Genomic DNA, 17,843 nt, shown 5'->3' with positions numbered 1-17,843 from the left:
CTGCCCTTTCTGAATCCATGCTGTGTCTGTCTAATGGAACCACTCCTTTCTAAATGTTTTGCTATTTCTTCCTTTATGACAGCTTCAAGTATTTTTTTGACTACAGATGTTAAGCTAACTGGCCTATAGTTGCTCGTCTTTTGCCTACATCCTTTTTCAAAAAGTGGCATGACATTTGCTGTCTTCCAATCCACCTAGACCTGCCCAGAGTCTAGAGAGTTTTGGTAAGTGATCATCAATGTGTCTACTATAACCTCCGCCAATTCCCTCAGCACCCTGGGATGCATCCCATCAGCACCAGGGGACTTATCTACCTTCGGGACCTCTAGTTTGTTCATCACTATCTGTTTAGTGACAGTGATTTTATCAAGATCCTCACCTCTCATTTCATCCATAACATCCTTCTTTGCCATATTAGAGGTGTCTTCCACCGTGAAGACCGACACAAAGTAGTCAATGCCTCAGCCATTTCCTTATCACCCTATATCAATTTCTCCTTCTCATCTTCCAAGGGACTTTCGTTGACTTGAGCCATCCTCTTCTGCTTTATATATTTATAAAAACTTTTGCTATCTGTTTTTATATTTAGTGCTAATTTACTTTCATGCTCTATCTTCCCTTTCCTTATTTTTTGTTTAGTTGTTCTTTGGTGCTTTTTAATGTTTTCCTAATCCTCCAGTCTCCCACTACTCTTTGCGACTTTGTACACATGAGCTTTTAATTTGATACTATCTTTTATTTCCTTAGTTATCCAAGACTGGCTCTACCCGCAATTACTGTCCTTACTTTTGACTGGAATATACTTTAGTTGAGCACTGTGAAAAATCTCTTTGAAAGTATTCCACTGTTCCTCAACTGTTCTACCAAATAGCCTGTGCTCCCGATCCACATTAGCCAACTCCTCCCTCATCCTGTTGTAGTCTCCCTTGGTCAAGCATAATACACTAGTTTTAGCTCTAACTATTTCCTCCTACATCTGAATGCAAAATTCAGTCATACTATGATCACTCTTTCCAAGAGGATCCCTGACTACAAGATCGTTAATCTTACCTGTCTTATTGCACAGGACTAGATCTAAGCTATCATTTTCCCTTTTAGGTTCACTAACATGCTGCTCAAGAAAACTATCACGGATGCATTCTATGAAGTCCTCCTCAAGACTTCCTTGACCAACCTGATTCAGTCAATCTATGTGGAAATTAAAATCCCCCATGACAACTGCCATTCTGTTCTTACAAGCCTCAGTTATTTCTTGGTTAATTGCCTCTGCCACTGCAATATTTTTATTAGGTGGCCTATAGACAACTCCCACCAGTGATTTTTCTTCCCTTTACTATTCTTAATCTCTACTCAGATGGACTCAACATTCTGCTCCGTAGATCTTATATTGTCTCTCACAATCACCCTGATCTCATCCTTAATTAAGAGCACCACCCCACCTCCTTTGCCTTCCTGCTTATCTTTCTGTATCACCTGATACCCTTGGATATTTAATTCCCAGTCATCTCCACCTTGCAACCAGGTTTCTGTCATGGCCACTAAATCATATGCCTTGGTACTGATCTGTGCCACAAGTTCACTAACCTTGTTAATAATACTATATGCATTTTTGAATACTACGCTACCTACTTTTCCAAATTCCTGTCCAACTGATATCATGGAAAAAAATTTAGGTTTAAATCCTTATTAGAAGGGTTTAATAGCAACTATTTATGATATCATTATGAAAATACGGCCAGGTATATCTGATAAAATTAAGAATGAATGGGAAAGGGAACTTCAACTTTCTTTACCTATAGAGAAATGGGCGAAAATACTCCAATTAGTTAACTCTTCCTCTATGTGTGCTAAACATGAGTTGATACAATTTAAGGTGGTGTATAGGGCCCACATGTCTAAAGACAAGCTAGCTCAGTTTTACTCTCATATAAATCCTGTCTGTGATAGATGTCATACTGAGGTAGCTTCTTTGACTCATATGTTCTGGTCTTGTCCTCTTTTGGAAAAATATTGGAAAGACATTTTTGATACTATTTCAACAGTTTTGCGTATTGATTTACAACCTCATCCTATTACCACAATTTTTGGTTTACCAATGATGGAACATAGTTATTTATTGTCTTCAGCTCATCAGATGATAGCATTTATTACAGTAATGACTAGAAGATCCATTTTATTGAATTGGAAAGAGATTAATCCTCCTACTACATTCCAATGGTTTTCACAAACTATATCTTGTTTAGATTTAGAAAAAATCAGAAGTGTCACTTTTGACCCTTCGGTTAAATTTGAAGAAACTTGGAGGCCATTTATTCAACCCTTTCATACGATGTAACTTTTCTGAATCCTTTTTATTAACCTTAAATATATGGATAGAGGAACGGAGTTAATGACATAATGATTATATCCGATGTAATATCATAGCCCAGCTTTGTTTAGTTTAGTTCTGTTTAGCTTAGTTTAGTTTAGTTTTTTTGTTTTTTTTTTAATTTGGGTTTTTTTTTGACATTTTTTTCATTTTTTTAATCATGTTTAACTACACTAAGAGTTTAGGAGGCTTAGTACACTTGTGGCGACCCACTTCTCAGTGCACTCGAACCGGCTCACAAATCGGCGCGCGCCGGCATTGAGGCCAGTCCCAAAAAGGGCGCCAAGTCTGCTTCACCAGCAAAGGGAAAAGCCCGCGCGCGGGACGGGACTGTGAATACGCGCCCCCTACAGTATTCCCGCTTGGGGAGGGCGGGATCAGGAAGGCTTTAAAGTGAGGCCGCGAAGTTCGAATAAATCTCTTTTGCAACTGCAGCTCATCGACTACGTGTCGTTATTTCAGCGCTGCGTGTAGCAGTCCGCTACACACTTGTGTTATCTGTAGCTTTTATTCGCATATGCTATTTACCAATAATGTAATCCTAATCTCTTTGTACTATTATTGTTGTTATGCTTATGAATTTGAAAATTAATAAAAAGATTTAAAAAGAAAGATAAAGTGCCCTTATACTCATTGTCCTTTTAGAATCTAGTGACCTATGCGATTTTTGCTTTTTATGTTTATGCACTCTACTCTTACTTTTTTCTTCAGTAATTCTGGCTTTGGTCTCTGTATCACTTTCCTCTTCTTTTCTGTGTGGGTTCCCATCCCCCCTGCCATATTAGTTTAAAAACTCCCCAACAGCACTAGCAAACAATCTCCCTAGGACATTGATCCGAGCCCTGCCCAGATGTAGACCGTCCGGATGGTACTGGTCCCACCTCCCCCAGAAGCGGTTCCAATGCCCAAGTATCTGAAACCCTCCCTCCTGCACCAACGCTCAAGCCACATATTCATTCTAGCTATCCTGCTATTCCAACTCTGGCTAGCATGTTGCACTGGTAATAATCCTGAGATTATTACCTTTGAGGTCCTACACTTTAATTTATCTCCTAGCTCCCTAAATTCAGTTTGTAGGCCCTCATCCCACTTTCTTCCTATATCATGCACCACGACAGCTGGCTGCTCACCTTCCCCTTTCAGAATGCCCTGCAGCCTCTCCAAGACATCCCTGACCCTTGCACCCTGGAGGCACAACAATCATGCACAAAAATCTCTAATATTCAGAAAAAGTTGTGTAAAACAAAAATATTTGATAAACGGCAGTTCTGTGAGCAAAAATGTCTTGTAAATGAGAGAGTTCATTGGAGAATGGCCAGACTGGTTCACTCTGACAGGAAGATGAGAATAATTCAAATAACCACATGTTACAACAGTGGTGTGCAGAAGTGGTGTGTGTCGAACATTGAAGTGCATGGCCTACACTACAGCAGCAGAAGGCCACACTGGGTTCCACTCAAGTACCTAAAACAGCGGCCACTGAGTGTAATTAATTGTATGATGCAGGATTGACACATGACCATCATGATGCTATTTGTAATGGATCATGGTTTACTTATGCTAAACTTATTGTCTTAGATTTCAGAATTTGAATATTCCATCTCTTAAGTCAGAAATTGAAGGAACAATTGAACGTATTCTTCAACACTATGTTGGCGAGTTAATGTTCATTAAAAAGGTAAGAATTTTATTTGCATAGTACTGTAGTCATTTCTACTTACCAATTCAACTGGCACATGGAATGGGAAACTTGATCTCTTATACTTAATTGGAATCTTTAGTGGCCACATTAATTCTCAATCCCACTGGAGCCTGGTTGCTTTCAGTTTCTTTCACTGCTTTAGTGAGGTCCAATGTAAACAAGAACAACAACATCTTACTTTCTGGAATAAATGTTTAATTCTCCAACATTAGATAAATTATTTTTTCATTGTTTCAGATACTTAAACATACTTCTGGTCCTTTTCTCATGCAGTTTATTTAAAATGTCTCACTAGTCATCATGCATCTTATCATTTGACTTATGTTAACCTATCTGGGAATCAGAATCAGGTTTAATATCACTGGTATTTGTGATGAAATGTGTTGTTTTGTGGCAGCAGAACATTGCAATACATAATATTTTTTTTTTAATTACAGTAAGAAATATATATAAAATTAAGTAAGTAGTGAAAAAAGACTGCAAGAAATAAGGAGTTAGTGTATAGTTCATTGGCCATTCAGAAATGGTAGAAGGCAAGAAGTTATTTTTGAAACATTAAGTGTGTCTCTTTAGGCTCCTGTACCTCCTCCTTGATGGTAGCAAGGAAACGAGGGTATGTTCTGGGTGATGGGAGTTCCTAATAATGGATGCTGCCTTTTTGAAATCCTTTTACAGTATGGGATTCCCAGTCAATATGTGGAAAGTTCAAATCAGCTGCTATAACAACCTTATGTTTCTTGAAGCAGTCTGTGATCTCTTTACTAATTAGTTCCTCAAAATCCCTAGGACTGTTGGGTGGTCTGCAGTACAGCCCTATTAACGTGGTCATACCTTTGTTATTTCTTAGTTTCACCCATAAAGTCAAACCAGCCAAAGATTTGTACTGTGAATGATAGGGCACTAAAGAGTGTAATGGAGTGAAGGTACCTAGGATTATAAGTGCATAGTTCATTGAAATCAGCGTAACAGGTAGATTGAATGATGAAAAATTCATTTAGCATGCTGACCTTGAGAATAGCTGTTGGGACATTACGTTGCATTTGTATAATGAATGGTGGGGCTGTAAGATTGGAGTACTGTGTGCACTTTTGGTTACCTTTCTTCTTAGTTGTAAATGTGTGCACTTTTATGTTAATTTTAAATTTGTTTGCAAAATGTTGATTTTGACAATTTGATTATCTTTGCAGCATTATCACACCTATAAAGAGAATCCACATCTTACAAGAGACATGCCTCCTGTAACTGGAAAGATACTGTGGGCAAGACAACTCTTCAGACGTATATTTGTACCTATTGACTTTTTCTATGTAAGTTTGTTCACAAAAAATATATATTTTCTTGGTTGATAATGCAGACCAAGGCCTTTTTGCAAATGTGTTTGCATTAATTCCAGGTGCCTCTTTTCAATGAAAATATCTCCATCTGGATTAATGATGAGGCTTTATAAATCTTCATGTTATTGGGATTCGGCAAACACATCAGAGGCAGTCACCTCAGTTCTATCAGGAATTAGAGCAGCCTTCTAATGGTTGTAATGAGATTGTAGCAAGCGGCGTTCATAGCAAAGCCCAGTTATGCATAGTAAAGTACTATTAAAGCATAATTCAAAGCACATCCTTTTGTTATTGCTTCAGGATGATTAAAAAGTACTTATTCAGAAGGCTCTATTTTCCTTGTATTCACACTAATGTTTCTCTCTCAGCCCTCACACTCTCATTTACTGTTTTTAAAACTTTCTTGAGCTCAAATTGTATTGTGCTTCTGCTACGGAATAATGATAATATCTCATTAATAGAATGCTTACTGAAAATTTAATAACATACAACAAACTTGAAACAGCCACTGGAAGGAAGATAAGTGTACATTGCTATTGATCAAAGGCCCATTGATTTTCTCAATATGTAAATGGCTTAGACTTGTGTTTAAAACATATAACTTCCAAATTTGTAAATGACACAAAATGTGGTACCTGGCTGGTGGCGTAGTGGCATCAGCGCTGGACTTTGGAGCAAAGGCTCCTGAGTTCGAATCCAGCCAGCCCCCTTGCACGCTTTCCATCTGTACTGGGTTGAGCGTCGAGCTACTAACTTGGCCTCGTAAAAACAAGAAAGCCTGCTTAAAAAACACTGTCACAACGGCGTCCCTTGCCTCCACTCGGAGTTAAGGGCTAAAAAAAAAAACCAAAATGTGCTGTTCAGAAAGGAGGATAGTCATTGATTCCAATGAGATATAGATAGGTTGATGGAATGAGAGGACATGTTGCATATAAAATTTAATGCAGAAAATAGCAGGAAGTGACACTTTGGTAGAAAGGACAAGACAGGACAATGTAAATGAAATGGTTGTCTAAACTGGGTAGAAGAACAGAGAGAAGCTTATGGGATTTTAGGTTTCATTTATGAGATATAGCATATAAGAATAAGAAAGAATATCTGTAAAACACTGGTCTGAACACAATTGCATTATTGTGTCCTGTTCTGTGCACCACAAAAATGGAAAACTTTGACAGCTTCAGAGGTTGCAGAAGATATTTACTTGTATGATTCCACTGAGGAGGGTTTAGACATGCTGGTTGGTAGGTTACTGGCTGTTGTGAATTATTATGAATGCGGTAGGACAATCAAATAGAAATTGATCGGCATGTAAGAAAGTATAGGTTTCTAGGAAAGAAGTGAGGATATGGGTTTGATGGGGTTGCTCTGCGCCAACTGGCCTATAGTAATGTAGAAATGTGAGTTCAGCGAATAAGCTGAAGAAACTATAATCATGACTAAATCTATGATTCTATAAGAGCTGGTTAATGGGATTGGTATAGATAAGTATTAGATAGTCAGTGTGATCGTGGTGGGGGAATATAGAGACATAGAGTCATTGGGATCTCTTCTGGTCCAGAGGTGACCTGTATAAGAGGGACAGGTTTCATGTTTTATTGTTTCACTGCATTGAATCACAGTGGATTTAATTTGGCTTTTTTTTAAACTGATCAACAGAAAAAGGCTCTCTTGTGTCAAAGTGAAAACAGATCTCTACAATGTCATCTAAATTAATCACAAATATAAAACACAAAATAATTGATTGCGTAAGTATTCACCGCCCTTAATACAACACACCAAATCTTCACTGGTGCAGTAAAATGGAGATCGGTGTTTGGACACCTATGTGAAGTCAATTTCAATTGATTATAGTGAAGTACACCTGAATCTGAAAGGTCCAACTGCTGGTGAGTCAGTATCCTGGCAAAACTACACCATAAAGACAATAGAACACTTCAAGCAACTCAGCGAAAAGGTTATTGCAAAGTACAAGTCAGGAGATAGATACAGGAAAATTTCCAAGTCACTGAATATCCCTTGGAGTACAGTTAAGTCAATCATCAAGAAATGAGCAGGGTATGGCAGCGCTGCAAATCTGCCTAGAGCAGGCTGTCCTCAAAAACTGAGTGACCATGAGGAAGGCCACCAAGAGATCTTTAATAACTCTGGAGGAGTTAAAAGCTTCAGTGGTTGAGATGGGAGAGACTGCACATACAACTGTTGCCTGGGTCCTTCTCCAGTCACAACTTTATGGAAGAGTGGCAAAGAGAAAGCCAGTGTTGAAAAAAAAAATCACATGAAATTTCACCTAGAGTTTGCCAGAAGTCAAATGGGAGACTGAAGTCATCTGGAAGAAGGTACTATGGTCTGACGAGACCAAAATTGAGCTTTTTGGCTTTCTGACTAAATGCTACACTGTACAGCATCAAAAACACATCATCCCTATTGTGAAGTATGGTAGTGTCTGCATCATGCTCTGGGGATGCTTCAGTGCAGCAAACCCTGGAAGGCTTACGAAGGTAGAGGGTAAAATGAATTCAGCAAAACACAGGGAAATCCTGGAGGAAAACCTGATGCAGTCTGCAAGAGAACTGCGATTTGGGAGAAGATTTGTTTTCCAGCAAGGCAATGACACCAAGCATAAAACCAAAGCTACACAGGAATGGCTTAAAAACAATGAAGTTAATGTCCTGAAGTGACCAAGTTAGAATCCAGACCTCAATTCAATTGAGAATTTGTGGCTGGACTTGAAAAGGCCTGTTCAAACACAATCCCCATGCAATCTGACAGAGCTTGAACAGTTTTGTAAAGAAGCATGGGGAAAAATTGTAGTGTCCAGATGTGCAAAGCTAATAGAGACCTATCCACACAGATTAAAGGCTGTAATTTCTGTCAAAGGTGTTTCTATTAGACTGACTTGAAGAGGGTGAATACTTATGCAGTCAGTTATTTTGTGCTTTATATTTGTAATTCATTTAGATTACTTTGTAAAATCTGTTTTCACTTTGCTATGAAAGAATCTTTTTCTGTTGATCAGTGTCAAAAAAGCCAAATTAACTCCATTGTCATTCAATTGTTTTAAATAATGAAACATGAAAACTTCCTTTCAGAAATATGATGGCAGAGGGGAAGAAGCTATTCCTGAATCATTGAGAGTCTGCCTTCAGGCTCCTATATCTTCTTCTGATAATAGCAAAGAAAAGAGGACACGTCCTGGGCGATGGGGGTCCCTAATGATGGTTGTCGGCTTTTTGGCATTGCTCTTTGAAGATGTCTTGGATGCTGGGGATACTAGTCCCATGATGCAGCTGGCTGAGTTCACAATATTCTGTAACTTATTTCGATCTTGTGCAGTGCTCTTCACCCCCCATGTAGATGAAATAAAATAATGGTAGTACTTATGGAGGATATTTCTGGGGTGTGCGAGGTTGGGCGTGAAGTATTCAGTGAGGTTATATGGATAGAACTAAGAAAGATGAAAAGGGTGATCACTTTGATGGGATTGTACTAAAGGCAAATATTTAAGTTAGTAATTTGGATTATTATTGTCACATATACCAAGATACAATGAAAAGCTTTTTTGCTTGCCCAACGGAAGGAGGGGGTGAATAGGGAATGATTGGATGGGAGATGTGTTTGATTATGTTTTGCTGCTTTCTCAAGGTAGTATGATGTGTAGACAGAGTCAGTTGAGGGGAGATTGGTTTTCCTGATGGACTAATCTGTGTTCACAACCATGCAATTACTTGTGGTCATTTTTTGCCATACCTAGCTCTAGATAGAATGCTTTCTATGTTGCATCATTAAAAAAGAGTGAGCCATTCAGAGAGGAGGAGTCGGGGCAGTGGAGTTCCGATGCCCATACAACTGGCCCAGGTACAAAGTTGGATCGCTCTGGGTGCCGAGAAGAGAAGTCGGGGCAGAGGAGAGCTAATGCCCGTGCATCTGGCCTGTGTTTGAGGTTGGATTGCTCTGGACGCCGAGAGGAGAAGTTGGGGCACTGGAGTTCTGACACCCATACAGCTGGCCTGGGAGTGAGGTTGGATCAAGCTGATTTGAAGCTCTTGAGAGCGGCTTTGGGTTGGGTAGCGAAATCTGGGCCCAGAGCGAGTTGCTGGGGGACCTACTCTGTGCCCTGAGCCCTTCATAGTAACCAGGTCCAGGTACGAGGTACAATCCGCTGTTTAGCCAATTTAAGTGTCGGCTCAGATTGGAGGTGAGAACCAATTTCATTCACTCCTCTCTCCAGACTGAAAAGACCATGTCAGGATCCAAGGCAAGAGCCAATTTCGCTCACTTTCTTTCCTTGATGGTCACCCTCTCTCTGTGGCACTGAGGTTATGAAGACTGACCTGGCTGTTGTGCTCTATGCCCATCAATATGATGAATTGATGAGCGAGGCTTTGGGCCTAATTTGGGCTGCTCCAGGGTTGGGATCTGAGGAGTCATTTGGGTTCAGGATGTTCAGGATATATCAGAAAGATGTCATTAAGGTGAAAAAGGGTGCAGAAGAGATTCACAGATATGTTATTGGGACTGGAGGGCTTGAGTTTTCCATGGAACTCGATTGACTGAGGTGGATAAGGTGGATGGTCACAGTCTTTTTCTCAGGGTGAGCTTTCTTGGCTATGGCGTCTATGTGGTTTGACTGAGAAAAGTCATTGGCAATGCCTTCTTATAGGAATTTGGAATTCTACTCTCAAACTCAATGCTGTTGATATAGACAGGAGTATGTTCACTGCCCCTCTTCCTTAATTCAATGACTGGTTCTTTTATTTTGCTGACATTAAAGGAAAGTTTGTTGTCATAACATAATGTTACTAAGATCTCTATCTCCTTCCTGTACTCTGACACATCATTATTTGAGATGAGGCCCACAATTGTTGCACCATCTGCAAATTTGTAGATGGAGTTAGAGCAGAATATGACCATGTAGTCATGAGTCATGAATCACTAAAAAAGTGTTCAGATACTTTGTTGTACTGCATGCTGTGCCAATGAATATTGGATTGTTACCATGTGCATTAAATATATGTGTCTTTAACTGCCTTCTTTCATTTCAGAAAAATTCTGACATTTTAAAAAACCCTCGGGGCATGTCTGTTGTGCGAATGTACAATAAACTTGCATATGTATTGGTCAAATTTGAAGTATTACACTTTAAGATCTGGTCAAAAGAAACTTCAAAAATTCAATACAGTAAGTGCCTCATTCATTTTGATTGTCATGCAGCTATATTCTGTTAAGTTGAATGTGTGGCATATTTTATAGAAATGAAGGCTAGAAATTCTGTCACTATCTTTCAATGACATTAAAACAGCTTTATAGTTCACTGTGAGATATCATTACTACCCTTTCATGGCAGCAGTCCTGCCTTTTAAAAACATGCACTACTTGCCATTAAATTGTGTTAAAACAGTGTTAGCACACAGAGGCATCACTGCTCTCAGATTCTGAGGCTTAGATTCATTTATGACTTTTGGGTGTTGCCTCTGTCTAATTTATACTTTCTTACAGCTGCATCGGTGTCCTAATGTTCACTGGTTTCTTTCCCCACGTCAATTTCTTCCTGGTTGTAGGTTGAGTTGCTACACTTTATTAGCTCTACTTGAAGGATGATAGCAGGAGAGTACAGCAGTGTGGATGGTGAAGTTAATGGTGAATGCATAGGGAAAATACATTAGTGGAGATTGGTGCTTCATTGTTGGTGATGTTATAGTGGGACAATTACCCAATTCCATGCTGGATGACTCTATGACTAATACTGCTTGATAAAGTCTACCACAACGCAAACAATAGTCTTCCACCTTCTGCAAACATTGCAAGTGAATGACTGGATACTACTGTTTGAGTGTTGATTCAATAAAAGAGTTAGTAAAGGTTAAGTTTTCAATGAAGAAATGCAATTTGCATTTTGGATTGTGAATGATACTAAAGTAGATGGTATCATAGCCAATGAAGAATGTTATCAAAATTACGATGGTTTCTTTATCAGTTAGTGAGTAGGCAAAGGAGAAAAAAATTCAAGTGAAAGGTGTTGCATTTTCAGAAGTCAAACCAGGGTGAAATATACAATGAATAGTAGTGCCCTGAGGAGTGTTTTGGAACAAAGGGACCTAGGATTACAACATAGAAAACCTACAGCACAATACAGGCCCTTTGGCCCACAAAATTGTGCCGAACATGTCCCTACCTTAGAAATTACTAGGCTTACCAATAGCCCTCTATTTTACTAAGCTCCATGTACCTATCTAAAAGCCTCTTAAAAGACCCTATTGTATCCGCCTCCACCACCGTTGCTGGCAGCCCATTCCATGCACTCACCACTCTCTGAGTAAAAAACTTACCTCTGACATCTCCTCTGCATCTGCTCCCCAGCACCTTAAACCTGTGTCCTCTTGTGACAACCATTTCAGCCCTGGGAAAAAGCCTCTGACTATCCACACGATCAATGCCTCTCATCATCTTATACACCTCTATTAGGTCACCTCTCATCCTCCTTTGCTCCAAGGAGAAAAGGTGGAGTTCACTCAACCTATTCTCATAAGGCATGCTCCCCAATCCAGGCAACATTCTTGGAAGTCTTCTCTGCACCCTTTCTATGCCTTCCACATCCTTCCTGTAGTGAGGCGACCAGAACTGAGCACAGTACTCCAAGAAGGGTCTGACGGGGTTCCAATATAGCTGCAACATTACCTCTTGGCTCCTAAATTCAATTCCATGACTCATGAGGGCCAATACACCTTCTTATCCACAGAGTCAACCTGCGCAGCTGCTTTGAGTGTCCTACGGACTCGGACCCCAAGATCCTTCTGATCCTCCACACTGCCAAGAGTCTTACCATTAGTACTATATTCTGCCATCATATTTGACCTACCAAAATGAACCACTTCACTCTTATCTGGGTTGAACTCCATCTGCCACTTCTCAGCCCAGTTTTGCATCCTATCAATGTCCCGTTGTAACCTCTGACAGCTTTCCACACTATCCACAACACCTCCAACCTTTGTGTCATCAGCATACTTACTAACTCATCCCTCCACTTTCTCATCCAGGTCATTTATAAAAATCACGAAGAGTAAAGGTCCCAGAACAGATCCCTGATGCGCTCCACTGGTGACTGACCTCCATGCAGAATATGACCCATCTACAACCATTCTTTGCCTTCGTTGGCAAGCCAGTTCTGGATCCACAAAGCAATGTCCCCTTGGATCCCATGCCTCCTTACTTTCTCAATAAGCCTTGCATGCAGTGTTTATCTAATGCCTTGCTGAAATCCATATACACTACATATACTGCATTTCATTCATCAATGTATGTTTGTATTTAGTCACATCCTCAAAAAACTCAGTCAGGCTCATAAGGCACAACCTGCCCTTGGCAAAGCCGTGCTGACTACTCCTAATCATATTATACCTCCCCAAATGTTCATAAATCCTACCTCTCAGGATCTTCTCCATCAACTTACCAACCACTGAGGTAAGACTCACAGGTCTATAATTTCCTGGGCTATCTCTACTCCCTTTCTTGAATAAAGGAACAACATCCACAACCCTCCAATCCTCCAGAACCTCTCCAGTCCCCATTGATGATACAAAGATCATCGCCAGAGGCTCAGCAATCTCCTCCCTCACCTCCCACAGTAGCCTGGGGTACATTTTGTCCGGTCCCGGCGACTTATCCAACTTGATGCTTTCCAAAAGCTCCAGCACATCCCCTTTCTTAAGCACATGCTCAAGCTTTTCAGTCTGCTGCAAGTCATCAGTACAATCACTAAGATCCATAGTGAATACTGAAGTAAAGTATTCATTAAGTACCTCTGCTATTTCCACCAGTTACATACACACTTTCCCACTGTCACACTTGATAGGTCCTATTCTTTCAAGTCTTATTCTCTTGCTCTTCACATACTTGTAGAATGCCTTGGGGTTTTCTTAATTCTGCCTGCCAAGGCCTTCTCATGGCCCCTTCTGGCTCTCCTAATTTCCTTCTTAAGCGCCTTCCTAGAGCCTTATAATCTTCTAGTTCTCTAACATTACCTAGCTCTCTGAACCTTTTGTAAGCTTTTCTTTCTTCTTGACTAGATTTATTACAGCCTTTGTACACCACGGTTCCTGTACCCTACCATAACTTCCCTGGCTCATTGGAATGTACCTATACAGAACTCTACACAAATATTCCCTAAATATTTGTCACATTTCTTCTGTACTTTTCCCTGAGAACATCTGTTTCCAATTTAAGCCTCCAATTTTCTGCCTGATAGCCTCATAATTCCCCTTACTCCAGTTAAATGCTTTTCTAATTTGTCTGTTCCTATCTCTCTCCAATGCTATTGTAAAGTAGAATTATGATCACTATCTCCAAAACGCTCTCCTACTGAGAGATCTGACACCTGACCAGGTTCATTTCCCAATACCAAATCAAGTACAGGCTCTCCTCTTGTAGGCTTATTGACATACTGTGTCAAGAAACCTTCCTGAACACTCCTAACAAACTCTACCCCATCTAAATCCCTTGCTCTAGGGAGATGCCAATCGATATTTGGGAAATTAAAATCTCCCATCACAACAACTCTGTTATTGTTACACCTTTCCAGGATCTGCTTCCCTATCTGCTCCTCTATATCCCTGTTACTATTGGGCGGCCCATGGCGGCCACCTTTTCTGCAGCCGTGACTCTATCTCTGATCAACAGTGCCACCCCCCCCCCCCCCACCTCCTTTGCCTCCCTCCCTGTCCTTCCTGAAACATCTAAAACCTGGCACTTGAAGTAACCATTCCTGTCCCTAAGCCATCCAAGTCTCTGTAATGGCCACCACATCATATCTCGAAGTACTGATCCACGCTCTAAGCTCATCCACTTTGTTCACAACACTCCTTGCATTAAAATAGACACATCTCAAGCCTTTGGTCTGAGTGTGTCCCTTCTCTATCATCTGCCTATCCTCCTCCTCGCACTGTCTACAAGCTTTCTCCATTTGTGAGCTATCCTCCTTTTCCCCAGTCTCGTCAGTTCGGTTCCCACCCCCTAACAATTCTAGTTTAAACTCTCCCCAATAGCCTTAGCAAACCTCCCCACCAGGATATTGGTCTCCCTGGGATTCAAGTACAACCCATCCTTTTTGTACAGGTCACACCTGCCCCAAAAGAGGTCCCAATGATCCAGAAATCTGAATCCCTGCCCCCTGCTCCAATCCCTCAGCCATGCATTTATCCTCCACCTCATCCTATTCCTGTTTTCACTGTCATATGGCAAAGGCAGTAATCCCGAGATTACTACCTTTGTGGTCCTGCTTCTCAACTTCCTTCCTAACTCCCTGTACTCTTTTTTCAGAACCTCTTCCCTTTTCCTACCTATGCCATTGGTACCAATATGTACCATGGCCTCTGGCTGTTCTCCCTCCCACTGCAGGATATCTTGGACACAATCCAAAACATCCCGGACCCTGGCATCTGCTAGGCAAACTACCATCCGAGTTTCTTTCTTGCGTCCACAGAATCACCTGTCTGACCCCTAACTATAGAGTCCCCTATCACTACTGCCTTCCTCTTCCCTTCCCTACCCTTCTGAGCCACAGGGCCAAACTCTGTGCCAGAAGCACGGCCACTGTCGCTTACCCCAGGTAGGCTATCGCCCCCAACAGTACTCAAACAGGAGTGCTTATAGTCAAGGGGTACGGCCACAGGGGTACTCTAGTACCTGACTCTTCCCCTTCCCCCTCCTGACTGTGACCCACTTGTCTGTTTCCCATCGCTCCGGTGTGACCACCTGCCTGTAACTCCTCTCTTTCACCTCCTTGCTCTATCTGACTAGGCGAAGATCATTGAGCTGCATCTCCAGTTCCTTAAATTGGCCCCTCAGGAGCTGCAGCTCGACACACCTGGTGCAGATATGCCCGGCTGGGAGGGTGGGTGACTCCAGGAACCCCCACATCTGACACCAAGCATAAAAAACTGTCCTCATACACATACTTCCTCCTTTCCACAATTAACACAGTTAAACTTACCTCGCCTTGTTACCGCCTAAGCCAGTTGAGCCAAAGCCCTATCACTCTGCCACCTCTCACTCCGCTGCCTGCTCCAACGCTGCCCGCTGGATATGGTGGTCTTCTTTTTAAAACTTTCACGCTGTACTGTCTGATGTCATGTGCCTGTGCAGTCTCGCCTCTCTTTGACCCCGAGTAGTAAAAAACTCCCTTTGCTCCGAAAAATCAGCCATTCACTTGCAGCCTTCTTGCTCTGAATTAAGTAGATAGTTTTTTGAAAGTGGCATCACAGATAGCTAGGGTGGGTTAAAAAGACATTTCATTCAGCAGGCTGGTCTTTATCAATCAGGGCATTAAGTATAGAGGTTGGGACATTATGTTGCAGTTGTACAAAACACTGGTAAGGTGCACTTAGTCATATTGCAGGGAGGCAGGCCCTTTGTCTCACCTCCTAATGCTGACCATTGTGCTGACTAAGCTAGTCTTATGTGCCAAATAGAAAGAACAATTACTAAAAGTAGAGAGGGGGAGGATACTAGTTCTGTCATTCAGTAGGACCTTTGAATTTAATGATATTTCGGGAGCTCATTGTGTGCATGGGTGTTCATAAGTCATGTGTTTTTAACTCATGGATAATATGTGCTATTAAATGTTCTCCTTCCCTGATACTGAACTGTGACCTGCTTCTCTACCAATGTGTATTGCTTCACAATACAAAGTTGTTTACCTCAGAAGATGCCCACTCTACTTGTGTATCAAAGTGTACAGTACATACATTACTGACTACATTTGGGATTCTTATTACTATTTCATAGAATCTAATAAATAAGAGGGGCTTATGATGTGGTAGTTAATCTGAATACCTCCTGGAGATGGATATTTTGAATTCAGTGTATATGACTTGTATATTTATAATTCCAATGGAACTTGCCTTTCAGCACAACTATATTGAATATAAAATTATTTAATTTCATTCCAGCTTGCAGTTACATGTTTGAATATACTAAATTTATTTTTTACACAGTCATTCATGGACCTCTTTTAAAACGAGATCTAGACATTGGGATAATGCAATTGAACTTCGATCACAGAATTTTTGAGCTACTTCGAGAGACCAGATGTATGTTAAAGATGGGCCTGGATGTACCAGAGACAGCTAGATGTTTGCTAAAGTCTGAAAATATATTGAAATCTAATCATGACTGTTTGGAGGTAGGTTCTGGTAATTCCTTATAATAATTATACTACATGCATGAATAAAATTGCAGTTTCTGCAAATACATTGCAAGTTGCAGTCCTCGTGATTGCAGAAAAGACATTTTTCAAATTTATTTTAAAACTGTTTACAGGAGAAGCAGAGATATTTTCAAGCATTAGTACTGAATTGTCACTGTATTTCAAAATGAGGATCAGGTTTATTATCACCGGCATGTGTTGTGACATTTGTTAACAGCAGCAGCAGTGCAATGCAATACATGATAACATAGAAAAAAAATAAGTAAATCAATTACAGTAAGTATATAGGTGTATATTAAATATTATGCAGAAGTACAAGTTATATATATAGTTTTTAAAAAGTAATGTAGTGCTCATGGGTTCAATGTCCATTTGGGAATCATATGGCAGAGGGGAAGAAGCTGTTCCTGAATTGCTGAGTGTGTGACTTCAGGCCTCTGTACCTGTACGTAGCCTATCAGAATGCTCTCCATGGTACATCTATCAAAGTTTTCTAGTACTTTAGGTGACAAGTTAAATCTCTTCAAGTTCCTAATGAAATACAGCTGCTGTGTTGCCTTTTTTATAATTGAGTCAATATGTTGGGACCAGGTTAGGTCCTCTGTGATCTTGACATCCAGGAACTTGAAATTGCTCACTCTTTCTACTTCTGATCCCTCTATAAGGATTGGTTCATATTCCCTTGTCTTATCCTTCCTGAAGTCTACAATCAGCTCTTTCATCTTACTGACGTTGAGTGCAAGGTTAGCTGCTTCACCACTCAACCAGCTGATAAATCTCACTCCTGTATGACCTCTCATCCTCATCTGAATTCTACCAACAATGGTTGTATCATCAGTAAACTTATAGATGGTAATTGAGCTATACCTAACCTCACAGCCCTGGGTGTAGAGGGAGAAGAGCAGTTGACTAAGCAAACACCCCTGTGGTGCAGCAGTGTTGATTGTCAGAGAGGAAGAGGTATTATCAACAATCTGCACAGATTGTGGTCTCTGTTAATGCAGAGAGAGTTCAGAGGCCCAACTTCTATAGCTTACCAATTAGGACTGTGGGAATGATAATGTTAAACGCTGAGCTATAGTCAACAAACAGCATTCTGACATAGATGTTTGTATTGTCCAAATGATCTAAGGCCTTGTGAAGAGCCATTGAGATTGCATCTGCCACAGACTTATTGTGACAATTATGGTAATTTACAGAAAACACAAAAAATTAAAGAAAAACATTTCTGGATTTTAT

At 40.6% G+C, this 17,843-nt stretch overlaps 1 protein-coding gene across 1 annotated transcript in view; it reads left to right on the top strand.

The window, feature by feature from the left end:
• Positions 1 to 17,843, top strand: part of LOC140732658 (dynein axonemal heavy chain 8-like) — a 952,247-nt gene that overhangs the window by 174,578 nt on the left and 759,826 nt on the right. Inside the window, exons 14-17 of the mRNA XM_073055351.1 lie at positions 3,947 to 4,046; positions 5,258 to 5,377; positions 10,447 to 10,582; positions 16,393 to 16,580. Of these exons, the coding sequence (XP_072911452.1) occupies positions 3,947 to 4,046; positions 5,258 to 5,377; positions 10,447 to 10,582; positions 16,393 to 16,580 (544 nt within the window). The remainder of the gene's footprint in view (positions 1 to 3,946; positions 4,047 to 5,257; positions 5,378 to 10,446; positions 10,583 to 16,392; positions 16,581 to 17,843) is intronic.

This window comes from Hemitrygon akajei, chromosome 9, assembly GCF_048418815.1.
Source record: "Hemitrygon akajei chromosome 9, sHemAka1.3, whole genome shotgun sequence".
Taxonomy (NCBI): domain Eukaryota; kingdom Metazoa; phylum Chordata; class Chondrichthyes; order Myliobatiformes; family Dasyatidae; genus Hemitrygon; species Hemitrygon akajei.
The sequence above is the reverse complement of the archived record's forward strand: the minus strand, read 5'-3'. Positions and strand labels throughout refer to the sequence as shown.